Source organism: Rhizophagus irregularis, chromosome 1 (assembly GCF_026210795.1).
Source record: "Rhizophagus irregularis chromosome 1, complete sequence".
NCBI classification, from domain to species: Eukaryota; Fungi; Glomeromycota; class Glomeromycetes; order Glomerales; family Glomeraceae; genus Rhizophagus; species Rhizophagus irregularis.
In genome coordinates, this window is record NC_089429.1 from 4,428,876 (window position 1) to 4,454,104 (window position 25,229).

The following is a 25,229-nucleotide window of genomic DNA, read 5'->3' on the forward strand; positions in this document are numbered from 1 at the left end:
AGAATGTATAAATATCAGGCTTAATTCAAAAATGGAATTATTCTATTTCTCAAAAAAAAAAGGAAACAATAGAAAAAAATTTTTTTTTTTTGATAAAATGGTAAGAGGATATTCATTAAATCAAGATTTAAAATTGTTAGTGAATAATCCAAAGTATAGTGATATAGAAATTTTATGTAAGGATGAAAGGAAATTATATGCTTGTAGAGCAATTTTAGCAGCAAGGTCCGAAGTACTTGATGGACTGCTTTATAATGGGATGAAAGAGAGTTTCGAAAAACAAATTTCTCTTCCAACGATCAATTCTTGTGGAATGGAAATCATATTAGAATATATTTATGTTGGATCAATTAAAGAAAATTCTTTGACTAAAGATAATATAGTCGAAACTTATTATGCTGCGGATTATTTTCAAATAACAAGTCTTCAAGAATTAATTATGAATAATTTCAGAAATTCACTAGAAAACAATTACACAAGAAATTATTTACCAGAGTTATTATCTAAAGTCGCGGAAATAATGCCATTATCAGAAGATAATATTCTTCTTGATTTATTTGTCAAAGAAATAGCATCTGTTTCATTAAATGATATTGAATTTGGTCGATTATCTATTACAGCTCTTCAATATCTTTTATTTTATACATATGAAAAAGAAATACCTTTCGCAACACCAGAATATGAAGTATTTCGATATAGCGCTATTCTTGCAGCAAAACAAGTTTCTAATATTACATACAAAACTCTTATGGAACGGTTGCCAACTTTAGAGCAAATAGAGGACTCGATTCAATTAGAAAATAAATTTATCGCGAATCATCAAAAAGTTTCTAAAGAATTGGATCCATTGATCAAATATATCGATTTCAAGCGAATCAAAAGAAGTCAATTTGATTTCATTGAACCGTTAAAAATTATTCCAGCTGAAATAATTCAACAAAATTCAGAACCGATTAATACAGATTTAATAAATATTCGAGGAATACCGATTTATAGAATTAAAGAATCTGATCTTTTTTGGGATGAGTCGGCATGTGGATCAAATCTTAATATTAGTGATAATGGGAAAGTTGTAAGTGCATCGGATTATTGTAATTACCAACGAAGCGTTAGAGCCAATATATTATTAGAAAATAAAGGTATTTATGAATGGGATGTTATCATTGAGAAAGCTTGTACATATGCCTGGGTTGGAGTGTGCGCATCAGAAAATTTTAGTTTTCAAACGGCTGCAGGACTTCAACCCACTGGATGGGTATTAGGTTCCGGTGGTTATTGCGCTAATTCAACGTCAAAATATTGTCCTTCATTTGGAGATGGCACAAAAGTTACTGTTCATTTAGATATGAATAAAAGAACTTGTGCTTTTACAGTCAATGGTACAAAATATAAGGAGGTATTGGCATGGAATGATTTACCGTCAAAACTTTATCCAGTGGTATCATTACGTCGTTCTGGCTGCTTTCGAATTCAACCTTATCAAAAAAATTAGAATATTTTAGTAGCATAATGTAACTAGAATACTCTAAGATTTATCCTATTAGCCTATATATCCGGTTGGTTTTTATAGAGTATCCGTATATTGATTTTTTTACATAGGTTTATCCAGATTATACTTTCGGATATCTTAGGTTTAATAAAAGGTTTGATGCGGGCTTGAAAATGACAGCTAAAAGATCGATGTCTGTTAATTATAAATTTATTTGAATTATTTATAATATAATTTTTATTCGGGTTATCCGTTACTAACTGACATAGGATACTCGGACAATATTTTTGGAACGGATAATTCCATAATAGCATTAAGGTTATCCGGTTCGAAGCTCTATAGGCAAGAAAAATAACTTAATATTTTATATTTTTCCTTACAAGGAATGGCCCAAATATGGTTGAAAAATTGGTTTCAACCTTTGTGTGATTATTATATTATATTAATTACTCAAGAAAAATGCTTCTAAGACTATTAATTTATTATAAAGAATTATTACCTATAAATTTTCTATAATTTTTATGTTCTTCTTTTCCCACCTTTCTTTCATATTTAAATTAATAAGCAAGAGTGTTAGACTATTAGTTTATATTTTAATATTAAATTAATTGAATAATTATTAATATGTTAATCAATAAACTATTAACAATTTAAATCTATTACAAAACATTTTGACCTGCAATTTTCTCCCAGATATAAATTCTACTATTGAAAATATGACAAAATATGGATTCCATTTATAATTGTTTATCTACAAAATTATACTACTATGTTTCAAATTAATTTCTATTACAATTTTTTATACAATATTTTGACCCTGCAATTTTCTCCCTGATTTAAATTCTACTATTGTAAATATGACAAAATATGAATTCTATTTATAATTATTTATCTATAAAGTTATACTGTTATGTTTCTAATTAATTTCTATTACAATTTTTTATACAATATTTTGACCCTGCCTGATTTAAATTCTACTAATGAAAATATTATAAAATATGGTTTTCATTTACAATTGTTTTATCTATATAATTGTACTATTAATTAATTTCTATTACAATTTTTATACAAACCATTGGAACCAGCTTTCTCCCAGGTTTGAATTCAGGTGTTATTGATTTATATATTTCTACTACTGAAGTATTAATTTTTTTTTATATCGCAGCGCATTTGCAATTTTATTAGAATAAAAATAAAAACTACTCTAATATTATTAAATTACAAACCACTCGTCATACTAAAGTGTACCCCACGTGTGCACTGTCAAGTAATCAATTCGACTCAATAGGCAGACATCGTTTGAAACGTGTCATTCTTTGCTCGAAAGCCCTATTTTCTGCATCAGGTGATTACGGAACGTATTAATTATTAATGAAAAAAAAAACAGTTTAAATTAAAATTCATAATGACCACAATAAATGCATCGTAAATTATCTAAAATTTGATCTTGAAATCTTTGGCAACCACGTTACAATACCCATATGGAAATTCTGAAATATTAACATTTATTCATGAAATCCAATAGATTATAAAATTTTTATGGCACCTAATGGTGTTCCATGTTGATAGAGCTTCCATTATGCAAAATTAAAAGTAAACTATTGTTGTGAAATAAAAAGTTATCCACAACACTATAATCATTATTTTGCATAAAAAATTTCCTTGAAAAAACGAAGCATTATCACTAAATGACAATAATAAAACAATAAATGGAATAATGGAAATTGTACATTTTTTCCAATTTTACAATTTCACCAATAAGAGCGAGTATTCCTTTATTAGTAATTTTCCACATCATATTGCTTTTTGCATCAAAAGTATTTGATTGCCTTCTTAATGATCCTAATAATAACAGCACTGAACTTTTTTTAAAAGTCATGATGTTCAAAATAAAAATTAGATAAAAAGTCAAAATATAAAGTAATTAAAAAAAAAATTTAGTATCTAAATGACACAACTTACTCATTGATTTTTCACTTTTATTACTTGTACTTTAGGCCATATTCTGAATAAAACAGGATATTAAAGAACTTTTAGATTTTATAATCATTGAGAATCAAATAATTTTAAAAATCATTGATAGTTACCTTTTCTTCCATAATAAGTATAAGCACAAGTATTAGAAATTTCAGAAATATTTTATTTCCGGAGCCTTTTGCCTTTTGGTATCTCAGCCTGAATCTCCAACCTTTTCCTATTCCAAACCAATTGTTCTTTTAGGATTTTTACAGTATCTCTTCGTCTTTATCTTTAAGTTGACAACGTGTGTTCGTCATCACAAAATTACAAACGTTTTCCTATCGTCAATATTTTTATTTCCCTGCCAAAAGCAAAGAAACTGTGACGATGATAACTATAATAAGTTACAGTTTTCTTTTTAAAAATACTGGTCACTACAAGCTTTTTTGAATTTATGAATTAAAAGTCATCAAAAAAAACTTTAATTTCTTTAGATTTAACCGGTAATGATATAATTAATAATTTGGGTTTGAAAAATTATGAATAATTAAAATAATTTTTCTATCTTATAAAGATTTTTGTAATAATATGATTCTAGGATAAATATACATCTTTAAACATAAATTTTATTAAACTCTTTGTAACTGGTAAAATATATTTTTTATAAGAAACATAACCCTTAAAATTAGCATATTTTATAACTAATTATGTTTCACACAAACTTTACATTTCTGAAACGTGTTAGCGTGTGAGTTAAACCACACCACTTACACAATTAATTGGCTTTGCTGGGCTTTGGTCAAATTTGCCAATCACAATATATTATGGCATAATATTTGAGGCTCTTAAATATAAACATAGAACAAGTTAATCGAGCAAAGCCTTGTACTGCTGTTACATTAAACATATGACAGTTTGTCAGAAAATGCGAAAACGCACCGAAATTCGGGATAATCGGATAATTTACCTATGAATCCTTGCTATAAAGAGCGTAATTAATACTATTGTTTTTGTTTTAAAATTAATTTAGCTAATTTTAGCTTATCGCCGTTTTCGAAATATGTGTAGATCCAAAATTACTCCACTAAAAAAACGGATTTTTAAAATTTTGCGAAACTTAGCGATTTTTCTGAATAATTATATAGAAAAAGGACAATTATTAAAGAAATTGAAGCGAAACTCAAAAAACTTTAAATACTTACATGAGTTTCCTTATAAGCAAAGATTTAATGTTTACGTAAAAACAATAATTTTTTACAAGGAAACTCACTTAAATATCTCGAATTTTTTGAGTTTCGCTTTAATTTCCTCAATAACTACCTTTTTTCCATGTAAATATTCAAAAAAATCGCCAAGTTTCGCAAAATTTTGAAAATTGGTTTTTTTAATGGGTGGCTTGGATTACATTACACATATTTCTGAAAACGGCGATAAATAAGTTTCAGCTCAGCCTGATTTAGTACACAAGTATATACAAAGTATACAAAGCAAGGTTTATTTAATATCAAAGCAACAACATCAAATGAAACAATTTCCAAGTTTTAATATTTCTTTATAGCCATTGCTAGTGTAACTAAACAGGGAGGCTGTACTTATATGTTTTTGTAATTAGAAATGAGTATCATTAAAAATAAGCCATTAACCAGGAAATGACATCACTATAAAGTCCGGAGTATTGTTTATGATGCATTTATATGATCAAAATGTCCCTCAAATTGTTAAAAATTGTTAAATCCGAAGGACCATATTTCTATGCAAAATGATATAATAACTATGTTTTTGATAAAGAATTTTTTAATGACGAGAGGATATGTGATATAGAAGTATAAGGGAATATTCTAAATTTATTGATCGAAATAGCTACAAATATTCATTAAGTACCGTTGAATTTTGAAAAAAGAACCCAGAAGTAACAATTCAATTTAAATATGATTGGTGGGATTCTGGCTGGGACAGCCAGAATTATAGAAATTTTTTTTTTTGTTTTTTTTTCGATTTTTCGAATTTTCAGAAACTTATTCGGAGCGTTATTAGATACGAATAATAAACTTGAGCTTTGCAATCTGTCCGTATGAATAATTTACCAACGTATCTTAATCTGTAGTATCATTCTATTGTAAAAAAAAGCGCATTTATTTTACATAACAAATTCAATAATTATTCTTCAGAATCCACCGGTTTAAATATATTTCTTACCGATCGATTTTTTTGGGTAGCGTTAGTGATAGTGTCGGCCGAAATTTTGTCGCATTTTTGACTATCAGACTCTGAATATGCCGATCTCCACTGTAACACATCATTGTTAAATTTCTTTGTTCGATTTATTATTTATATTATACGAAAGATGTATTCGGAAATTATGAACTAAATATTTATACTTTACTTATATGTAATTTTCCGGAAGTAATTTGAGTAACGGAAAAAAAATAGTGTTATATGATTCGTACTTTAATCAATTTGTGCAATGGTCACAAAATTAATAGTTAAAGTTACACGACGTAAACTAAACAATAAAATTCCCAATTTTTTACTTCTTTGTCTTTTTGAAAACAAGAAAAACATTTTCTCTAAAATGATGAAAGGATATTCGTTAGAGTATGATTTAGGATTATTAATAAACAATCCAAAGTATAGTGATATAGAAATTTTATGTGAAGATGAAAAGAAACTATATGGTTGTAGAGCAATCTTGGCTGCGAGATCCGAAGTATTTGATAGATTATTTTATAACGGAATGAAAGAAAGTTACGATAATCAAATTTCTTTTCCAGAAATTAATTCTTCTGGAATGAAGATTATTTTAGATTATATTTATACAGGATCAATAAAAGAAGAATCTTTAAATAAAGACAATATAATCGAAGCATATTATGCTGCAGACTTTTTTCAATTATTAGACCTTCAAGATTTTATAATGAAATTTATTGAAAACACTAATTATACGGAAAATTATTCACCAGAATTATTATCTAGAGCTGCGGAGAAAATACCATTTTCAGATGACAATATTCTTCTAAATTTATTGATTGAAACAGTAGCAAATACTCCATTAAATACAATAGAATTAGGTCGATTATCTATTACGGCACTTCAATATCTTCTATCTTGTACATATGAAAAAGAAAAACCCTTCGCAACCCCAGAATATGAAGTTTTTCGATATAGCGCTAACCTTGCAGCAAAACAAGTTTCTAATATTACATATAAAAGTCTTGTGAAAAGGCTGCCAACCTTGGAAGAATTAGAGAATTCGAAACAAATAGAAATTAAACGTATTTACAATAACAAAAAGATTGCTAAAGAATTGGAACCTTTAATTAAATTTATTGATTTCAGGCGAATTAAAGGACAAATATTGGCAGATATCATTGACCCGTTAGATATTATTTCAACTAAAGTAATTTTAGATGTTTATCGACAAAAGGCAAGATTAAATAATACAGATTCAAATGAATTTCGAGGAACACTTAACAATTATGTTTGGGATAAGTCAGCATGTGGGTCAAAACTTATAGTTGAGGATAACGGAAAAGTTGTATATGCACAAAACGGATGGTATAACCTTCAAAATGTTAGATCTAAAATGACATTTGAAAATAAAGGTATTTTCGAATGGGATGTTATTATTGAGAAAATATGTGAGAATATTTGGGTTGGAATTTGTGCATCAGAAAATTTTAATTATGAAAACTTTGCAGGATTTCAACCTACTGGATGGGTATTAGGTTCAAATGGTAACTGTCTTAATTCCAACAATTGGTCAAATTATTGTCCTTCATTTGGAGATGGTACGAAAATTACCGTTCATTTAGATATGAATAAAAGAACTTGCGCTTTTTCAGTCAATGGTAAAAGGTATTCAGAAATATCAGAATGGAATAATTTACCATCAAAACTTCATCCAGTTGTATCATTACGGTATCCTGGACGTTTTCGAATTAAGCCTCATCAAAAAGTTTGATTAAATATTTACTATTTATAAATGGGATATTTTCTGTGGTGGTATTTATTTTCATTATAATTTATTACATTAAAATATTATTTGGTATAAAATATATCAATGTATTATAGATTGGAAATTTTATAATCTCAATTTTTAAATTATCTAGAAATTGTTAATGTTAAAAAAATAAAATTTATTATTATTTATTATTCTATTAATTTTTATTACAATTTTTTTGTTGCAATAAAACAATAGCCATAAATAAATATAAAATAATATAAAGTTTTTGGAGTTGATCTTCCGTTACTGTAACTAGTTAAACTTATTAAAAAAAAAGCTATAAATCAATCACACGATAAAGTCTATAAAATGTTCGCCGGTTACAATGATGATTTAAATTAAATAAAAAGAATTAGATTACTCAATTTTTTATTTAAAAAAAAACATATACATATTATTATCTTGCTAATAAGTTAAACTAAACAATCTCTAATGCAAAAATAATATTTTTAATCGTATTTTGTTTTATCTTTTGAAGTGTATTTACACTTTTTTCAATATTTAAATATTTGATTTGTTACAGAGCTACGAAATTATAAAAATGGAGAAAGCTTCATTCTTGATTCGATCGACTATGTGAAAATAGATGCTTGATAATTGGCGGTGTCAAATAGAACAAGATCTAAATTTTTGGAAGTGCAAGTTCAATGAAAAACTGAATCATAATCAGTTATCACGTATAAACACGTGACGCGTGCTTGCGCAGCAGTTATTATCATGCTTCAAGAAAGACTGATTAAGTAAGTGATGCTATTTAAATTTATAATAATTCACAGTTGATTAGTATTTCAATTTTATTTTTTAATGAAATAAATAAATCTAGCAAAAATTAAAATTTTGCAAGTTCGGTCACTAAGTGATACGAGATTTGGGTTTCGGAGGAATCGGAAGATTCGGAACGTTTGGCCAATCACAAACAGTTTCGCCCGCAAAGAAACTTATATTTCAAATTTGGTTTAGATAAAAATTAACTTATGTTTATCTGTTATTTTTCTGTCAAAAAGGAAAAGGAAATTTATATATATTAACAATGAATCAGATATGCTGAAAGCCGTATATGATTCCGCGAAGCAGGATGAATTAGGATCAGGGTTACAATTAAAGGACAAGATGAATTAATAGGTAAAGATGGTTTTTTTTAGGAAACCGGGAACTCGAACGGCGCAGAACAACATCGCTAATTCTCTTTCGGAGGATGGCCAATTTTTTGAAGCGACGGACAGTCTAACGCCTAGTAGTGAATATGTTTAGAGAATTTAGTGATAGGATTAAAGATATTAGTGGTAATACTGAAAGTTCAAAAGATAAAGGTAAAGTAGTTGAAATTGAGATTTGAGAAGGAAGAACTGAACATGAATAATAAGCGTATCGTCAAAGACCAGGGTAGTAGATTAATCGTTCAATAGAGTTATCAAGTTATACTTTAATTAATTTAGCCAATAGCGTTAGTTTTTTAAAAATCTTTTTGTATTAGATTAGATTGTAGATAGATACTTACTGAGATTTACGTCTACATTATGAATAATTACGTTTTAGTGATTTTCATAGTGTCTAATAAAGTTTAAAAAAAGAAGGAAATTTACTACAAAAAGAAGAATACACGAGTTCCATTTGATAGTAATGATGTAATGATTATGAAAAATAACGCAAAGATAAAGTACTCCTTGTTTCACAGTTAACACAAAAAGTGATTTCATCGATTATCATGAAAAAACAGATCTAATGAATTCACGTAAAGATTTTAAAGTAATAAGTCATTTCGTTCACGGTAATAAAAAAATAAAAATATAGTAAAATTATTTTAATAATAATAACGCGCAACTCTTATTCTTGTTGTATACCAGATTTTTATATTTGTTTTCCGTCACGCGTAAAATTTACACGGCTTAATATCTTAACAAATGAATAAGTTAATGAAATATAGATACTGCCGCCGGATTCAATTGAGAAACATGATAATGTAGTATGTAGATCTAGTAGTGAAGCGAGTCTGTCCGTGTACTCATATGATGAGTCGGTACAGCGGTACATGATTGATTCGCATCAATCATTGTTCCGTCAAAACCAACCTAGTTATAAAAAAGTCCTGATTTATAGTAGTACACATACTAATTTTTATTTATTTTTATTTTATTTTATTTTTTTTATTTTTACAAGATGAACTAGTAATCTAATAATAAGGAGCTAATTTTTTTTTTCATTTTTTTCATCTAAATCAATTATACTTTATTTAGAAAAATTCCTCGTTTTAAATTCAAAAAAATTTTTAGGGGCATGTTGTACAAATCTAAATCGATACAAGATTTCATTTATATATCTTGAATTAGTTTTTTTATAAAATAATTTTTTTTTTCCGCCAAAAAAAAAATTCTCAAAATGAAGAGAGGACGTTCATTAAAAAAAGATTTAAGATTTTTATTAAATAACCAAAAGTATAGTGATGTAGAAATTTTATGTAGTGATGAAGAGAAATTTTATTGTTCTAGAAATATTTTATCAGCAAGATCAGAAATATTTGACGGTCTACTTTATAATGAAGAAAGTTATGAAAACCAGATTTCTTTTCCAACCATTGATTCTTCGGTAATGAAAATTGTTCTAGAATATATTTATACAGGATCAATTGAAGAAGAATCTTTAAATAAAGATAACGTATTTGAAGTTTTTAACGTCGCTGATTACTTTCAATTACCGGTACTTCAGGATTTTATTATGGAAATTTTCAAAAATAATCTAGTAGAAAAGAATTACGTGAATTTCTCACCAGAATTTTTATCCAGAGCTGTGGATATAATGCCGTTATCAAAAGATAACATTCTTCTAACTTTATTGGTTAAAACAGTAGCGACTATTCCGTTAAACGAGATTGAATTCGGTCGATTATCTGTTAAAGCTCTTCGATACCTTTTATCTTATGCGCATGAAAAAGAAATGACTTTTGTAACTACCGAATATGAAATTTTTCGTTATAGCGCTATCCTTGCAGCAAAACAAGTTTCCAATGATACATATAATACTTTTATGGAAAGGTTACCAACCTTGGAACAAATAGAAAAAGTGGAGAATTCAGTCCAAGTAAATACTACCGATCGTCAAGAAGTTGCTAAAGAAATAGAATCTTTTATTAAATTTATTGACTTCAGTAAGATTAAAGGACAAATTTTAGCTAATATCGTTGAACCATTAGAAATTGTTCCAGATAAAATAATTCTAGATGCTTATAGAAAAAAGGCTGTATCAAATTTTATAGAATTAGATGAATTTCGAAGTATGACAGAATTTAGTGAACCTAATTATGTTTGGGATGAATCAGCATGTGGATCAAAACTTTTTATTATGGAAAATGGGAATATTATACAATCAACATTTGGCCAAACCAGTCTTCAGAGTGTTAGAGCCGAGATATTATTAGAGTATAATAAAGGAATCTTTGAATGGGATGTCATTATTGAACAATCTTGTAGAAGCAGTTATGTTGGAGTATGCGCGTCAGAAAATTTTGATTATCAAGCCTGGGCAGGAAATCAATCTACTGGATGGGTGTTATGTTCCAATGGTAGTTGTTATAATTCTGGAGTTTGGATGAGAAACTATTGCCCAACGTTTGCCGACTGTAACAACATAAAAATTACCGTTCATTTAGATATGAATAGAACAACTATCGCTTTTACAGTTTCTGGTATAAAGTATCCCGAAGTGTGGTATAATTTACCAGCAAAACTTTATCCAGTAGTGTCATTAAGGTATCCTGGTCGCTTTCGAATTAAGTCTCATAGAAAAAATTGAGTGAATTTATAAGCCGTATTTTACTTTTTTGTAAACAAAGAATTTAATTGATAATAAAAAAACATTTAAGTAACGTTAAAGTTTTTTAAAAAATAATGGCGCTTGAGCTTATTGATTACTAGTTGCTAAAATTTTTATAGAATTTACCATCATGAATATATACTTAATAAATATTGAAAATTTAGTATTTGAGTACTCGTAACGCGTTAAAGTCTGTAAATATGATTTCACTCTAAGTTCTGCATGATAAGTTAGCGTTATGTCTTTATGCGGATGCTATATAACGTTGTAGCGGTAGCGGCTATTCCATTAAAATACCATGAATATTTATTTTAGTCGATTGTCTTTTTCAGGTATTTGGATTATGAAGTTCCATGTAGTGCTATTGTTATTGAACCATTAGAAATTATTCAGCTAAAATGTTTATCGACACATCCAATAATTAAGATTTAAGTGATACTACTCGAGAAGTATTTAATTTATTTAATTATTTTATTAAAAGTAAGAAATATTAGATAGAGATAATATTAACACACGGTAGAACAAACTACACTTAGCTACGCCCGCTGCTACGGTACGGTATAAGTGATCTATTCAGTTAAAATCGAACACTCATATTAACAATACGAGTCCACCTTTCGTTAAAAAAAGAAAACTACCTATAGAGAAACGTGGTCGCTACGATAGTAAGAAAGAGCAACAAAAGATGTATAATAAAAGAGGGATCAAAGAAAAATCGATGAGGCCTCTAAATATACATATAATGTACAATGTCGTACGTAAATACTGTCGAGTACGAAATGGTTCCACTATTAAAAAACTATGATTTTGTCAATTGCATCAAAAGATTCTATGGACAGAAATGCATTGAATTATTGTTCCTCGTTTGGAGAAGGTACGGAAATTACCGTTTATTTAGTTATGAATAAAGAACTTTTGATTTTACGGTCAAATAGTATTGTTATGTTATCGCGGCAGCATTCGAATTCAATCTCATCAAAAATATTAGTATGTTTATGAGTTATTAAGCAAAGAAATTAACATTAGATTTTCGTATTTTGTTATAATATTAAGTAATATAGTATTGGCCTTCATTTCCACCAATCTTTGGTGAAAAAAAAGGAATGTCAATAAATGTAGTAATAAATCAAAAATCTAACTTTAACTATTAATATGTGTGATAAAAAAAATTACATTTTTTAGTTTTTCATTTGAGTCAATGTCTTATAATTCAGGCCAAACTTGTGATGCCGGCCAATTTCTTATATCACGTGATATATTTAGCATTGAACAATTCTGCCCAGAATTATGAGATCACATGATGTAATTTTTAAATGGACGGATTACACGTGACTTATAACTAATGGTGGCACAGCTGAAATAGATTTTCCTTTCACATGGACGTAGTACTGCAGTGTTATATAGTACAAATATAAATTTATGGTTCATAATAAATATTCCAAATTAGAATCATCGTCCTGTTTTCCAAATAGGTATTATTAATAAAGAAATGTGTTGCTAATTTTTTTTTAAAAAAATAAAGAATTTCTGTTTCAAATAAAAACCAAAGGAATGATGAGAGGATGTTCCTTAGAACAAGATTTAAAACTATTAATAAATAATTCAAAGTATAGTGATATAGAAATTATATGTGAAGATGAAAAGAAATTATATGGTTGTAGAGCAATTTTAGCTGCAAGGTCTGAAGTATTTGATAGATTACTTTATAATGGGATGAAGGAAAGTTATGATAAACAAATTTCTTTTCCAAAGATTAATTCCATTGGAATTGAGGTCATATTAGAATATATTTATACAGGATTTATTAAAGAGGAATCTTTAACAAAGGATAATATGATTGAAATTTTTTACGCTGCAGATTATTTTCAATTATCTGATCTTAAGGATTTTGTTGTGAAAACTTTCAAAAATACATTAAAAAAGAATTCTGCAAAAAATTATTCACCAGAATTATTATCTAAATTTGCAGAAAAAATGCCATTAACAGAAAATAATGCTTTTTTGGATTTATTAGTTGAAGCAGTAGCGACTATTCCACTGAATACCATTGAATTTGGTCGATTATCTATTAAAGGTCTTCAGTATCTTTTATCTTGTACATATGAAAAGGAAAAGCTTTTTGCAACTATTGAATATGAGGTCTTTCGATATAGTGCTATTCTTGCAGCAAAACAAGTTTCTAATGATGCATATGAAACTCTTATAGAACGGTTACCAACCTTAGAACAAATAGAACAAGTAGAGAATTCAGTTCAAATAGATAATAAAGATAGATTAATTATTAATCATCAAGAAATTACTAAGGAATTGGAACCTTTAATTAAATTTATTGATCTCATACGAATTAAAGGAGTGATATTGACTGATTTCATTGAACCACTAGAAATTATCTCAGCAAGAATAATTTCAGATGTTTATCGACAAAAAGTGAGACTTAATAAATCTGATTCAAATGAAATTCGAGGAAAATATGACAACTGTATTTGGGATGAATCACAATGTGGGTCAAAGCTTATTATTGAGGATGATAGAAAAGTTGTATATGCACCAAATGATCTTATTTCATATCAAAATGTTAGAGCCAAAATGTTAATAGAAAATAGTGGTATCTTTGAATGGGACATAATAGTTGAGAAAGTATGTACAAATGCTTGGGTTGGAGTCTGTTCATCAGAAAATTTTAATTATGAATTCTTTGCTGGAGATCAACCAACCGGATGGGTATTAGGCAGCGGTGGTAATATTTATAATTCAGGAAAATGGATAAGATATTGTCCTTCATTTGGCGATGGTACAAGAATTACTGTTCATTTAGATTTGAATAAAAGAATTTGTTCTTTTACAGTTAATGGTAAAAAGTATCGGGAAGTATCAGAATGGAATAATTTACCATCAAAACTTTATCCAGTAGTATCTTTTAATCATCCTGCTCGACTTCGAATTCAGCCTCATTTAAAAAAATATTTAATGTAGAAAAATTTTGTTTACGATCTATAAATAATGTTTTTCTTATTATTATAGTATCTCAAATTTATTAATTTATTTATAAATGTTTAAGTCTAAAATATTACATTATAAAACAGTACAAATAAATTATTATAATAACTAAATAGTGAAAATGTTATATTCTAAAGAAAAAACTGTGTATTATGAGTAATTCTTAATTATTTTAAGAATTTATATTTTATGACTCGATCGAGTTTACACTAGTGATATTATGATACAGTATATTACGATTATAATGCTGAACTGTCGGAAAAAATTATTAATTGACTTATAATTAATACTAAAACTTCTTTCAAAGTTTATCTCAAGAAAAGCAACTGAAATTCATTGATAGTTCAGCGTAATTTAAAAGAAAATATTTTATATGTGATTTAACAACTGAATACAACCGGAAAGAGAATATACTCACGTTATTATTGGCTCGTCTTATTTGACATTGTTAAGAAATTTTGAGATTAAATCGAAGTATATTTAAAGAAAATTTATAGAACACGAATAGTTTATTCCAACATGAAAATTAACAACCCGCTAATAAATACTGTAGTTCTAAAATGTGTCATCTAAGTAAAGAAAGTTGTATTTTAACGATTTCAGTTAAGGAATCCGACGACTTGAACGGGGCAGAAGTTATCGCCTCAAGGAATCATTCGCGTGAACTATTAAAAATGGACAGTGCTGGCAATAATAGCGGACATCCCTATATTATTACAATTTTGTTGCTTAAAATTTACAAAACAACTTAATTTTAGTATTAAATTTCATGGTATTTACTTAATATTTACTAATATGTTAATAATGTATTATGGATCGGATCACCATATTATTTTTACTATACATTATATACAAATTTTTGATTGATGATCGGGATATATGAATGAATTATCACATTGCGAATAATGTATTATAACAATATTAAAAAATTATCTGTTGTACTAATAATCACTTAATTAAATTATATAATAATTTGGGATTTCCATTATTTATTTTGCTACATTATTTTAGAAATATTTGTGGCTCAGAATTAAGTGATCAGCAGGTGATGCTAATGCTGCTGGCAATATTATAATCGAACACATGGCTACATGTTTATGGCATTTTTATCGCCATAGTTGAATCTCTTCAAAAATTCGTTTTTTCAAAGCCTGCTAAGCCATTAATGACGTGTCATTGTTTTCGTAAATTATTTCTTAAGCGTTAACTATCAAAATAGCCAATGTTGGCAATATTATAACCAAACACATGGATACGACAATGACATTTTTACCACCATATATAGTGGAATCTCTTCAAAAACCTCAAAGCTTGACAAGCTATTAATGACGGGTCATTATTTTCGTAGCCTAAGGCATCGATAATCCCTTTTAGACGAGAGAATTGTTTCTCTAAGCAACCAAACTTATATGACTAAGCATTAAGTCTCTGTACCGATTTTGTAATACCTCTTGACTCTGCACTGATTGAAAAACAGAAAAATTTCAACTCTGAAAAAAAAAGTAAAACAAAATCAAAATGAAATTCAACCTTTTTTTGCTCCTTTTAGCTACCCTTCTTGCTGTTGGGTCGCCTCAGGGTATTTCATATAGATTTCAAGTTCAAGAAGGCAATTCAAATAGGTTTTGGGTAGCGACTGGTAAACAAATAGGTCTAAGAGAAAATTTTGGTGATTGGTGGATTGCTTTAACTGGTGATCAAAAAAATTATAAGATTTCTCACTCTAAAAGTGGTTTGGTAGTCACATACGTTGCAGGCAAAGCGCTCTCTCTTACTAGTAACTCTCCTCTATCACAATTTCAACTTTGGCAATTTTTTCCTCCTAATCTTGAACACCTTGATCCAATAGTATCCATCCGAACCTCCAATTTCAAAGATGAGTATGCGTTTCCAGGACCAATTGGCGTTTATATTTTTGCTTGTAATTCTACGACAAATTCTACTGTTAGTCATCCAATATGGAAATTTAAATCACATGTTCCTACTTCTACCCCTTAAATTGTTTTTTTAACTTTTATATTAGATATACTGCATATGTATTTTTTTTGCAATTTTGTATCTACAGTACTTGAAACGAATTAGATAATTACTAAAAAATAAAGCAAGGATCTATTGCTTACAAACATGGCACCGTTTCATATTTGTCAATAATTTTTCGAATGTGAGGGTATCGTTATATATTGCCAGAGTGCGTAATTAACATATAATTTCGTAAAAACAAAATTTCTGTAGGATCTCTTATTCCGCTATTTTCAATACTTTAATAAATTTTTAGCCTCATGATTCATGAATTAGAAATTACGTCAGATTTACGTCAGAGTCAAGTTGAACTTCGTAATCTATTAATAAATTGGACAATAACTAATATCAATATTGAAAACCAAACTTGAAAGTCTAATCGATTTAATATATACCAAATACTCAAGAAAACTTTTATTTGACTGCGTAATGGACGAAATTTTCTCATCATGAAGGCGCAGCAAATTTCTCGGAAATATTTTTTCCCATATGGCTAGCACGACTAGACGACTAGTACGAATCTGCATAAATTGGAATTTAAAATTTTTTTTTTTAAAAAAAAAAATTTTTTATCTGCAATGACGAGAGGGTATTCATTAGAACAAGATTTAAGATTATTAGTAAATAATCCAAAATATAGTGATATAGAAATTATATGTGAGGATGAAAAGAAATTACATGGTTGTAGAGCAATTTTAGCAGCTAGATCCGAAGTATTTGATAGATTACTTTATAATGGAATGAAGGAAAGTTATGAAAAAGAAATTTCTATTCCAAAGATTAATTCCATTGGAATGGAAATCCTATTAGAATATATGTATACAGGATCAATTAAAGAAGAATTTTTAACAAAAGATAATATGATTGAAATTTTTTACGCTGCAGATTATTTTCAATTAACAGAACTTCAAAATTTTGTAATGAAAACTTTTAAAAATACATTAGAAAAGAATTCCATAGAAAATTATTCACCAGAATTATTATCAAAATTTGCGGAAAAATTTCCATTAACAGAAAATAATATTTTTTTAAATTTATTAATTGAAGCAGTAGCAATTATTCCGTTAGATACTATTGAATTTGGTCGATTATCTATTAAAGGTCTTCAGTATCTTTTATCTTGTACATATGAAAAGAAAAAACCTTTTGCAACTCCGGAATATGAGGTTTTTCGATATAGTGCTATCCTTGCAGCGAAACAAGTTTCTAATGAAGCGTATAAAACTCTTATGGAACGGCTACCAACCTTGGATCAAGTAGAACAATTAGAGAATTTGGTTCAAATAGATAGCATAAATAAATTTATTATCAATCACCAAGAAATTGCTAAAGAATTGGAGCCTTTAATTAAATTTATCGATTTCATACGAATTAAAGGAAGAGTTTTGGCAAATGTCATAGAACCATTAGAACTTATCTCAGCAAATATTATTACAGATATTTATCGACAAAAAGCGATATTAAATAAATCCGATTCAAATGATATTCGAGGAATACCCATGCTAACTTATTCAAATTATGTTTGGGATGAATTAGAATTTGGATCAAAACTTATTATTGAAGATAATAAAAAAGTTGTATATGCACCAAATGATCTTAATTCATGGCAAAATGTTAGAGCTAAAATTTTATTAGAAAATAATGGTATCTTTGAATGGGACGTAATAGTTGAGAAAGTATGTGCAAATGCTTGGGTTGGAGTCTGTTCATCAGAAAATTTTAATTATGAATTCTTTGCTGGAAATCAACCAACCGGATGGGTATTAGGTAACGATGGTAGTATTTGTAATTCGGGAAAATGGTTAAGTTATTGTCCTTCATTTGGTGATGGTACAAGAATTACTGTTCATATAGATTTGAATAAAAGAACTTGTTCTTTTACAGTTAATGGTAAAAAATATCGGGAAGTATCAGAATGGAATAATTTGTCGCCGAAACTTTATCCAGTAGTATCATTGCGTTACCCTGGTCGATCTCGAATTCAGCCTCATTTTAAAAATGGTTAATTTTGTTTACAAGCTTATTATCTGATCGTTATTTTGCTAGTTATAAAGAATGTTTTTTCTTATTATTATATCTCAAATTTATTTGTTAAACATTTGGGTCTAAAAAATTTACAATGTACTCGTAGGATTATAAAACAATACAAATAAAGTATCAATAATAACTGAGTAGTGATAACGTTATATTCTAAAGAAAAAACTGTGTATTATGAATAATGGCCAATTTGATCAAGCTTACAATAGCAGTAATATGATATATTATGGGTTTAACGCTGAACTGTCGGAAAAAATAATTAATTGACTAATAATTAATACTAGAATTTTTTCGAAGTTTATCTCAAGAAAAAGGATAGTTCATCATAAGTTACCTACTGTAAGAATAAAGATAATTACTGCGTCAAATTATATGTGATTTAACACAATAACTAATATCAAATAATCAATATTAGTATTGATAGAAAACTCAATTTGACATGCTATGAACTTGATGATTGGTTTTTGGCATAAAAAGCCTAATCGGCGTATTAGAACGAAATTTTCCCGAGTTGTTAATCATGAAGGCGCAGCAAATTTTTCGGAAATATTTTTTCCCATGTGGCTTGTGTATCTAGTACAACATAGTACGAACCTTTATATGATGCATAAAATAAGCCCGCTTCATTTGAAATTTAAATAATTTTTATTTTCTTTTTTTTTAAAAAAAAAAACTTTTTTATCTGCAATGACGAGAGGATATTCATTAGAACAAGATTTAAGATTATTAATAAATAATCAAAAATATAGTGATGTAGAAATTATATGTGAGGATGAAAAGAAATTACATGGTTGTAGAGCAATTTTAGCGGCAAGATCCGAAGTATTTGATAGATTACTTTATAATGGAATGAAGGAAAGTTATGAAAAAGAAATTTCTTTTCCAAAGATTAATTCTATTGGAATGGAGATGATATTAGAATATATTTATACAGGATCAATTAAAGAAGAATCTTTAACAAAAGATAATATGATTGAAATTTTTTACGCTGCAGATTATTTTCAATTAACAGAACTTCAAAATTTTATAATGAAAACTTTCAAGAATACATTAAAAAAAAATTACACAGAGAACTATTCACCGGAATTATTATCTAAATTTGCGGAAAAAATTCCATTAACAGAAAATAATATTCTTCTAAATTTATTAGTTGAAGCGGTATCAATTATTCCATTAAATAGAATTGAATTTGGTCGATTATCTATTTCAGGTCTTCAATATCTTTTAACTTGTACACATGAAGAAGGAACTCCTTTTGCAACCCCAGAATATGAAGTTTTTCGATATAGCGCTATTCTTACAGCAAAACAAGTTTCTGATAATGCATATAAAGCCCTTATGAAACAGTTACCAACCTTGGAACAAATAAAACAAATAGAAAACCCAATAAAGGTAAAAAATGAAAATAAAATTATTACCGATCACCAAAAGGTAGTTAAAGAATTGGAGCCTTTAATTAAATTTATTGATTTCAGAAGAATTGAAGGACAAATTTTGACCGATGTCATCGAACCATTAGAAATTATCTCTGAAAAAATAATTTTGGATGTTTATCGACAAAAAGCAAAATTAAATGAATCTGATTTAAATAATATTCGAGGAATACCCATACCAGTTTGTGTATGGGATGATACAGCATGTGGATCAAAACTTATATTTGAGAATAATGGAAAAATTGTACGCTTACAAAGTCAAACAAAATCATCACGAAATGTTAAAGCTAAAATGATACTGGAAGATAAAGGTATTTTTGAATGGGATTTTATTATAGAAAAAGCTTGTGGAGATGCTTGGGTAGGAGTATGTTCGCCAGAAAATTTAAATTATGAATTCTTTGCAGGAAAGCAACCAGTTGGATGGGTATTAGGTACTAAGGGACGTTGTTATAATTCTGGAAATTATATAAACAATTATTGTCCATCATTCGGAGATGGTGCAAGAATTACTGTTCATCTGGATATGAATAAAAGAACTTGTGCTTTTACAGTTAACGGTACTAAGTATAAGGAGGTAACAGAATGGAATAATTTACCATCAAAGCTTTATCCAGTAGCATCATTATGCTATCCTGGTCGTTTTAGAATTGAGCCTCATCAAAAATATATTTAGTTATGGAAATTTTATTAATGAGTTTATGAATTTAGTCACTAAATAATGTAATTTTACTTGTAAATTATCAAGTCTAAAAATTGCAGTGTAATAGGTTGATAAAAACAGTATCACACTAACTAAATAGTTTGATAAATTTGAAAAAAAATTGAGGGTTATGAGAATTTATTTTTTTATTTGAGTCGAATCTTACTAGTATAAAAATTATTACTTTAGTAGAAATCAAAATATATAACTAGTTTCCTTTATGTATTCATTAGACAGAATCTCTTAGATTCGATTTATTTGATTTATTTAATAAATTTAATTGACGAATAATATTTAATTTTAAGGTATTTTTGTATTTGTATTTGTTATACATAGGGATTGTGTCACTCATGATCACAATTGCGAGTGATTAGCTGTCTTCGTTTACTTATTTCCCGGCCTCATATAGATAGCCGGGAAATTACTAATTTTAGTTTAAATAATTAAATATTTAATGAGTGACACGCACCAGGGGATTACCCATTTATTTCATGGGAAGGGAACATTAGGGGTTTTTCCTTTCGGGAAAAAAACCCTATTATTCCCAACTCCTCATGAAATAAATAATTCGAATGCCAAAAAAATTTATTATTTATACTTTTGCTCAAAGTAACAAACTTGTTTCACATTTATCTACACTTACCAATAAATATACATTGAATACCATTCGTACCATTCGAGAAAACCTGTTAGTTGTTAAACCTTAATTTGTTAATCATGAAGGCGCAGCAATAATTCTCGTTCATCGTATACAGTATAGTAAGTGAGTAAACTCTTCTTTTTTTCTTTTTTTCCGTATTAAAAATATTTTTTTAAATCTATTAGATGATAAAGAAGTTAAATATTCTTAAAGAACTTAAGTATGGAATATTATCATTCAATTGTAAACTATATTTGAAACGCGTTTTCTTACAGATTTTATAATATTAATTTAATACTTCAGTTTAATGAAGCAAGACTTGCACTTGCAAGACTTGGGTGACTAATAAGAGTCATTTAACAAGTATGGAATACAAACATTTTTATTAATATTGTTTAAATATTTGTGAAAGAAATAGATTTTTTTTTTAACTGTCATAATACATTTATTTTTCAATTTTACAGCGCGATTTCAGTGCTTTGCAAATAAGTTGTTCGGCAGGTATGGAACCACTCAAGTATTAATATTAATTTTTTTATTAAAACAACTCTAATATTCATAACAATATTAATGTATTTTTAGCTGAAACAAGCCCTTGGAGTCATTTTGTATTTTTTTTATGCGTATTTAAAAATTATTTCATTAAAAATAATGTTTGTTTATTTGCTTATTGAAATTGATTCTATTGTAATAAAGTGTAAAAGCACTAATTTTTAAATAAAGAATAAAATTATATAAAATCTTTTATATATAATATTTCAAAAAAAAATTTTTTTTTTTTTGATAAATGTTACGACTGTTACGTATAAATTATCTAAATACTTTCTGTTGTACGGATCACGTGATATTTAAGGAGTATTAAAGTGAGTAACGTAAGGCAAAAAAATTTCATCTTTACGTTCCTCATCCGTTCATCCTATTTTGCAGAGCCAAATTTAAAAACGAAATTTACAGGACCGGAATTGTAAGTAATGCCGGCCGGTATCTGGAAAAGGAAATAATTTCCTGACTGGGATTATCAAATTATCCATAAGAGGAAAATTTTACAAAATTACATACAACCTTTTTCCGGGGACTCACTTGGTGATCGAAATGTCGATCATTTTGGCCAAAAATTAACGTGTCCGGATATCCAAAATTTTTATCCGTTCAATCCGGAATCCAAATACCGTAGGTATCTGTTAAAAAACGGATAACGGAAATGAACTCTAATCGGAAATACTATTTTCCATATGTTGGTACAACCTTGTACGAAAACTTTGTTATATAAATAAGGTTCCTTTTGAATTATTTATTTATTAGTATTTATTTTTTTTGAAAAAAATTAAATTATTTCTTTTTTTTTTTCCTAAACAATGATGAGAGGAGATTCATTAGAACAAGATTTGAGATTATTAATAAATAATCCAAAATATAGTGATGTAGAAATTTTATGTGAAGATAAAAAGAAATTATATGGTTGTAGAGCAATTTTAGCTGCAAGGTCCGAAGTATTTGATAGGTTACTTTATAATGGAATGAAGGAAAGTTACGAAAATCAAATTTCATTTCCAAAGATCAATTCAATTGGAATGGAAATCATATTAGAATATATATATACGGGATCAATTAAAGAAGAGTCTTTAACAAAAGATAATGTGATAGAGTCTTATTACGCTGCAGATTTTTTACAATTAACTGAACTTCAGAATTTTATTATGAACACTTTTAAAAAAACATTAAAAAATTATTGTACAGAAAATTATTCACCAGAGTTACTATCTAAATTTGCGGAAAAAATTCCATTAACAGAAGATAATATTTTTTTAAATTTATTAGTTGAAGCGGTAGCAGTTATACCATTAAATAATATTGAATTTGGTCGATTATCTATTAAAGGTATTCAGTATCTTTTATCTTGTACATATGAAAAGGAAAAGCTTTTTGCGACCGTTGAATATGAGGTCTTTCGATATAGTGCTATTCTTGCAGCAAAACAAGTTTCTAATGATGCTCATAAAACTCTTATGGAACGGTTACCAACCCTTGAACAATTAGAACAAGTAATGAATTCGGCTCAAGTAGATAATGATGATAAATCAATTATCAATCACCAAGAAATTGCTAAAGAATTGGAACCTTTAGTGAAATATATTGATTTCATGAGAATTGATGGACAAATATTGGTTGAGATTATTGAACCATTAGGAATTATTCCAGCAAAAATAATTTTGTTTGTTTATCGAAAAAAAGTAAGATTAACTAAATCTGAATTAAATAATACTCGAGGAATACCCATTCCAATTTATTCAAAATATGTTTGGGATGAGTTAGAACGTGGATCAAATGTTCTTATTAAAGAAAATGGAAAAATTGTATGTTTAAAAAGTGCAACTGATTCATGGCGAAATGTTAGAGCCAAAATGATACTAGAAGGTAAAGGAATTTTTGAATGGGATTTTATTATGGAAAAAGCTTGTGTAAATGCTTGGGTGGGAGTATGTGCACCAGAAAATTTAAGTTACGAATTCTTTGCAGGAAAACAACTAACTGGATGGGTATTAGGTACCAATGGATATTGTTATAACTCTAATAAAGGATCAAGTTATTGCCCACCATTTGGAGATGGTTCAAGAATTACTGTTCATTTGGATATGAATAAAAGAACTTGTTCTTTTATCGTTAACGGTACAAAATATCCGGAAGTGTCAGCATGGAATAATTTACCATCAAAGCTTTATCCGGTAGCATCTTTTAATTATCCTGCTCGACTTCGAATTCAGCCCCATCAGAAAAGTGTTTAATCATTTTATATAAGCTTTTGTTTTAGATAATCAGATTTTTTTTTATGTTTTTGTTATAGAAATTTTTAGATACTCAGATTTTTTTTATAAACTTTTGTTATAGAAATTTTAGATAATCAGATTTAGTTCATGATAAAAAAAATACTCAAAAAGTAATGACAAATTTCTGATCAGAATAAATAATTTATTTGTTATCCGTTATTTATTTATCTCGGTAGAGCTTATTCGTAATGTAGAGCTATTATAATTTTTTTGTTATTATTTAGTAGTTATTTAATACTTGAACTTGCATAGCTATTTCCTATTAACGTAAAAGGGTTGATAAAATATGTGAGCACTGCATGAACGTCGCTCGTAAAATGTAACATAAAAAGGTAACAATACGGAGTTTTTGAACCGATGATCCTTCCTCTTTTGGATAATGTCAGGCTGCATTACGTAATTCTGGCCCTGAAGAGATGTGTAGCAATGAGTGCCGATCTCTTGTTACCTATTTATATATTACCCGGAGTCCCTGGTCCGCCTAAGGATCAACAGAAATTACTATATAAATTCGGATAAAGCCCAAATTATTGTTCTTCCTTAATTAGCATTGACCTGCATATATGTTATAATACAATATGGGTTAGCACCATGTCTATAAAAAAACAAACTCCGATAAATGATCGTTTTTCTAGTTAGAAACTCAGACACGTGATCATTTTTCTGAAAAATTTTTTTATAGGGGATGATAAGTATTAAGTCTGGTAATTTTAATTTTAATTTTCAATATGAAAATAGTACTATGCAAAAATGCTCAAATCTGTTACCGATTTTCAACCATAAAAAAAATGAAAAATGCTTGCTATTTTAATAATAACCGCTTGCATTTAGAAATTTGTTGGACACTTGTGTAGCAATTTTCAATTTTTAGTGTGATCAACAAAAATTAACCCCATAAACACTGACAAACCCTTGCTTCACATTTATCTACGCATACAAATTACTAGCGAATGGGAACTATTAGAGCATCTGAAGTGCTATAATCAAATGTAAAAGAATAAATATAAAGTAAAAAAATGTATCATGAAAAAAATGTTTCGACTAAAAAAAAACTAATTACTAAAGAATATACAGTATATAATATAAAATAAATTTCGTGATAAAAAATTTTTTTTAAAAAAATCTTTCTACAAACTTTTTATTATGAAAAAAAAAAGTATTACATTTTTAATTTATGTAGCAATAAAAAAATGACTAATAGCCACGTACTGTACATCTGTGCTAAAATTACATTGGCCATTAGCCCATTACACGTGGCGGTCTTGAGTATAATTTACTATCCTCTGCAGCTTCGCTACGCTTCGAAAAAATAATTGT

At 27.9% G+C, this 25,229-nt stretch overlaps 8 protein-coding genes across 8 annotated transcripts; all 8 read left to right on the forward strand.

Annotated features, from left to right (window-relative positions):
- Window positions 1-97: 97 nt before the first annotated feature.
- On the forward strand, window positions 98-1,674 carry OCT59_000904 (uncharacterized protein; the record flags this gene model as incomplete). The annotated part of the gene is made up of 1 exon (XM_025324350.2): window positions 98-1,674. One exon carries the CDS (start codon window positions 98-100, stop codon window positions 1,490-1,492), a length of 1,395 nt encoding a protein of 464 aa, XP_025186702.1. The 3' UTR covers window positions 1,493-1,674.
- A 4,349-nt stretch (window positions 1,675-6,023) lies between these two features.
- Window positions 6,024-7,409, forward strand: OCT59_000905 (uncharacterized protein; the record flags this gene model as incomplete). Its single annotated transcript, XM_025331510.2, has 1 exon — window positions 6,024-7,409. One exon carries the CDS (start codon window positions 6,024-6,026, stop codon window positions 7,407-7,409), a length of 1,386 nt encoding a protein of 461 aa, XP_025186703.2.
- Window positions 7,410-9,806: 2,397 nt separating this feature from the next.
- On the forward strand, window positions 9,807-11,237 carry OCT59_000906 (uncharacterized protein; the record flags this gene model as incomplete). The annotated part of the gene is made up of 1 exon (XM_025333480.2): window positions 9,807-11,237. Exon 1 carries the CDS (start codon window positions 9,828-9,830, stop codon window positions 11,235-11,237), a length of 1,410 nt encoding a protein of 469 aa, XP_025186704.1. The 5' UTR covers window positions 9,807-9,827.
- A 1,539-nt stretch (window positions 11,238-12,776) lies between these two features.
- OCT59_000907 (uncharacterized protein) lies at window positions 12,777-14,394 on the forward strand. Its single transcript, XM_066139198.1, has one exon. It carries the CDS (start codon window positions 12,810-12,812, stop codon window positions 14,229-14,231), a length of 1,422 nt encoding a protein of 473 aa, XP_065988623.1. The 5' UTR covers window positions 12,777-12,809; the 3' UTR covers window positions 14,232-14,394.
- Window positions 14,395-15,585: 1,191 nt separating this feature from the next.
- OCT59_000908 (uncharacterized protein) lies at window positions 15,586-16,380 on the forward strand. The gene has a single exon (XM_066139199.1). The coding sequence runs from the start codon at window positions 15,774-15,776 to the stop codon at window positions 16,251-16,253; it is 480 nt and encodes a 159-aa protein (XP_065988624.1). The 5' UTR covers window positions 15,586-15,773; the 3' UTR covers window positions 16,254-16,380.
- Window positions 16,381-16,852: 472 nt separating this feature from the next.
- OCT59_000909 (uncharacterized protein) lies at window positions 16,853-18,453 on the forward strand (the record flags this gene model as incomplete). Its single annotated transcript, XM_025313727.2, has 1 exon — window positions 16,853-18,453. One exon carries the CDS (start codon window positions 16,853-16,855, stop codon window positions 18,278-18,280), a length of 1,428 nt encoding a protein of 475 aa, XP_025186708.2. The 3' UTR covers window positions 18,281-18,453.
- Window positions 18,454-18,955: 502 nt separating this feature from the next.
- Window positions 18,956-20,420, forward strand: OCT59_000910 (uncharacterized protein; the record flags this gene model as incomplete). The annotated part of the gene is made up of 2 exons (XM_066139200.1): window positions 18,956-20,055; window positions 20,152-20,420. The coding sequence occupies exons 1-2, from the start codon at window positions 18,999-19,001 to the stop codon at window positions 20,418-20,420; spliced, it is 1,326 nt and encodes a 441-aa protein (XP_065988625.1). The 5' UTR covers window positions 18,956-18,998.
- Window positions 20,421-22,442: 2,022 nt separating this feature from the next.
- Window positions 22,443-23,870, forward strand: OCT59_000911 (uncharacterized protein; the record flags this gene model as incomplete). The annotated part of the gene is made up of 1 exon (XM_025313729.2): window positions 22,443-23,870. One exon carries the CDS (start codon window positions 22,443-22,445, stop codon window positions 23,868-23,870), a length of 1,428 nt encoding a protein of 475 aa, XP_025186710.2.
- Between the last annotated feature and the right edge of the window lie 1,359 nt (window positions 23,871-25,229).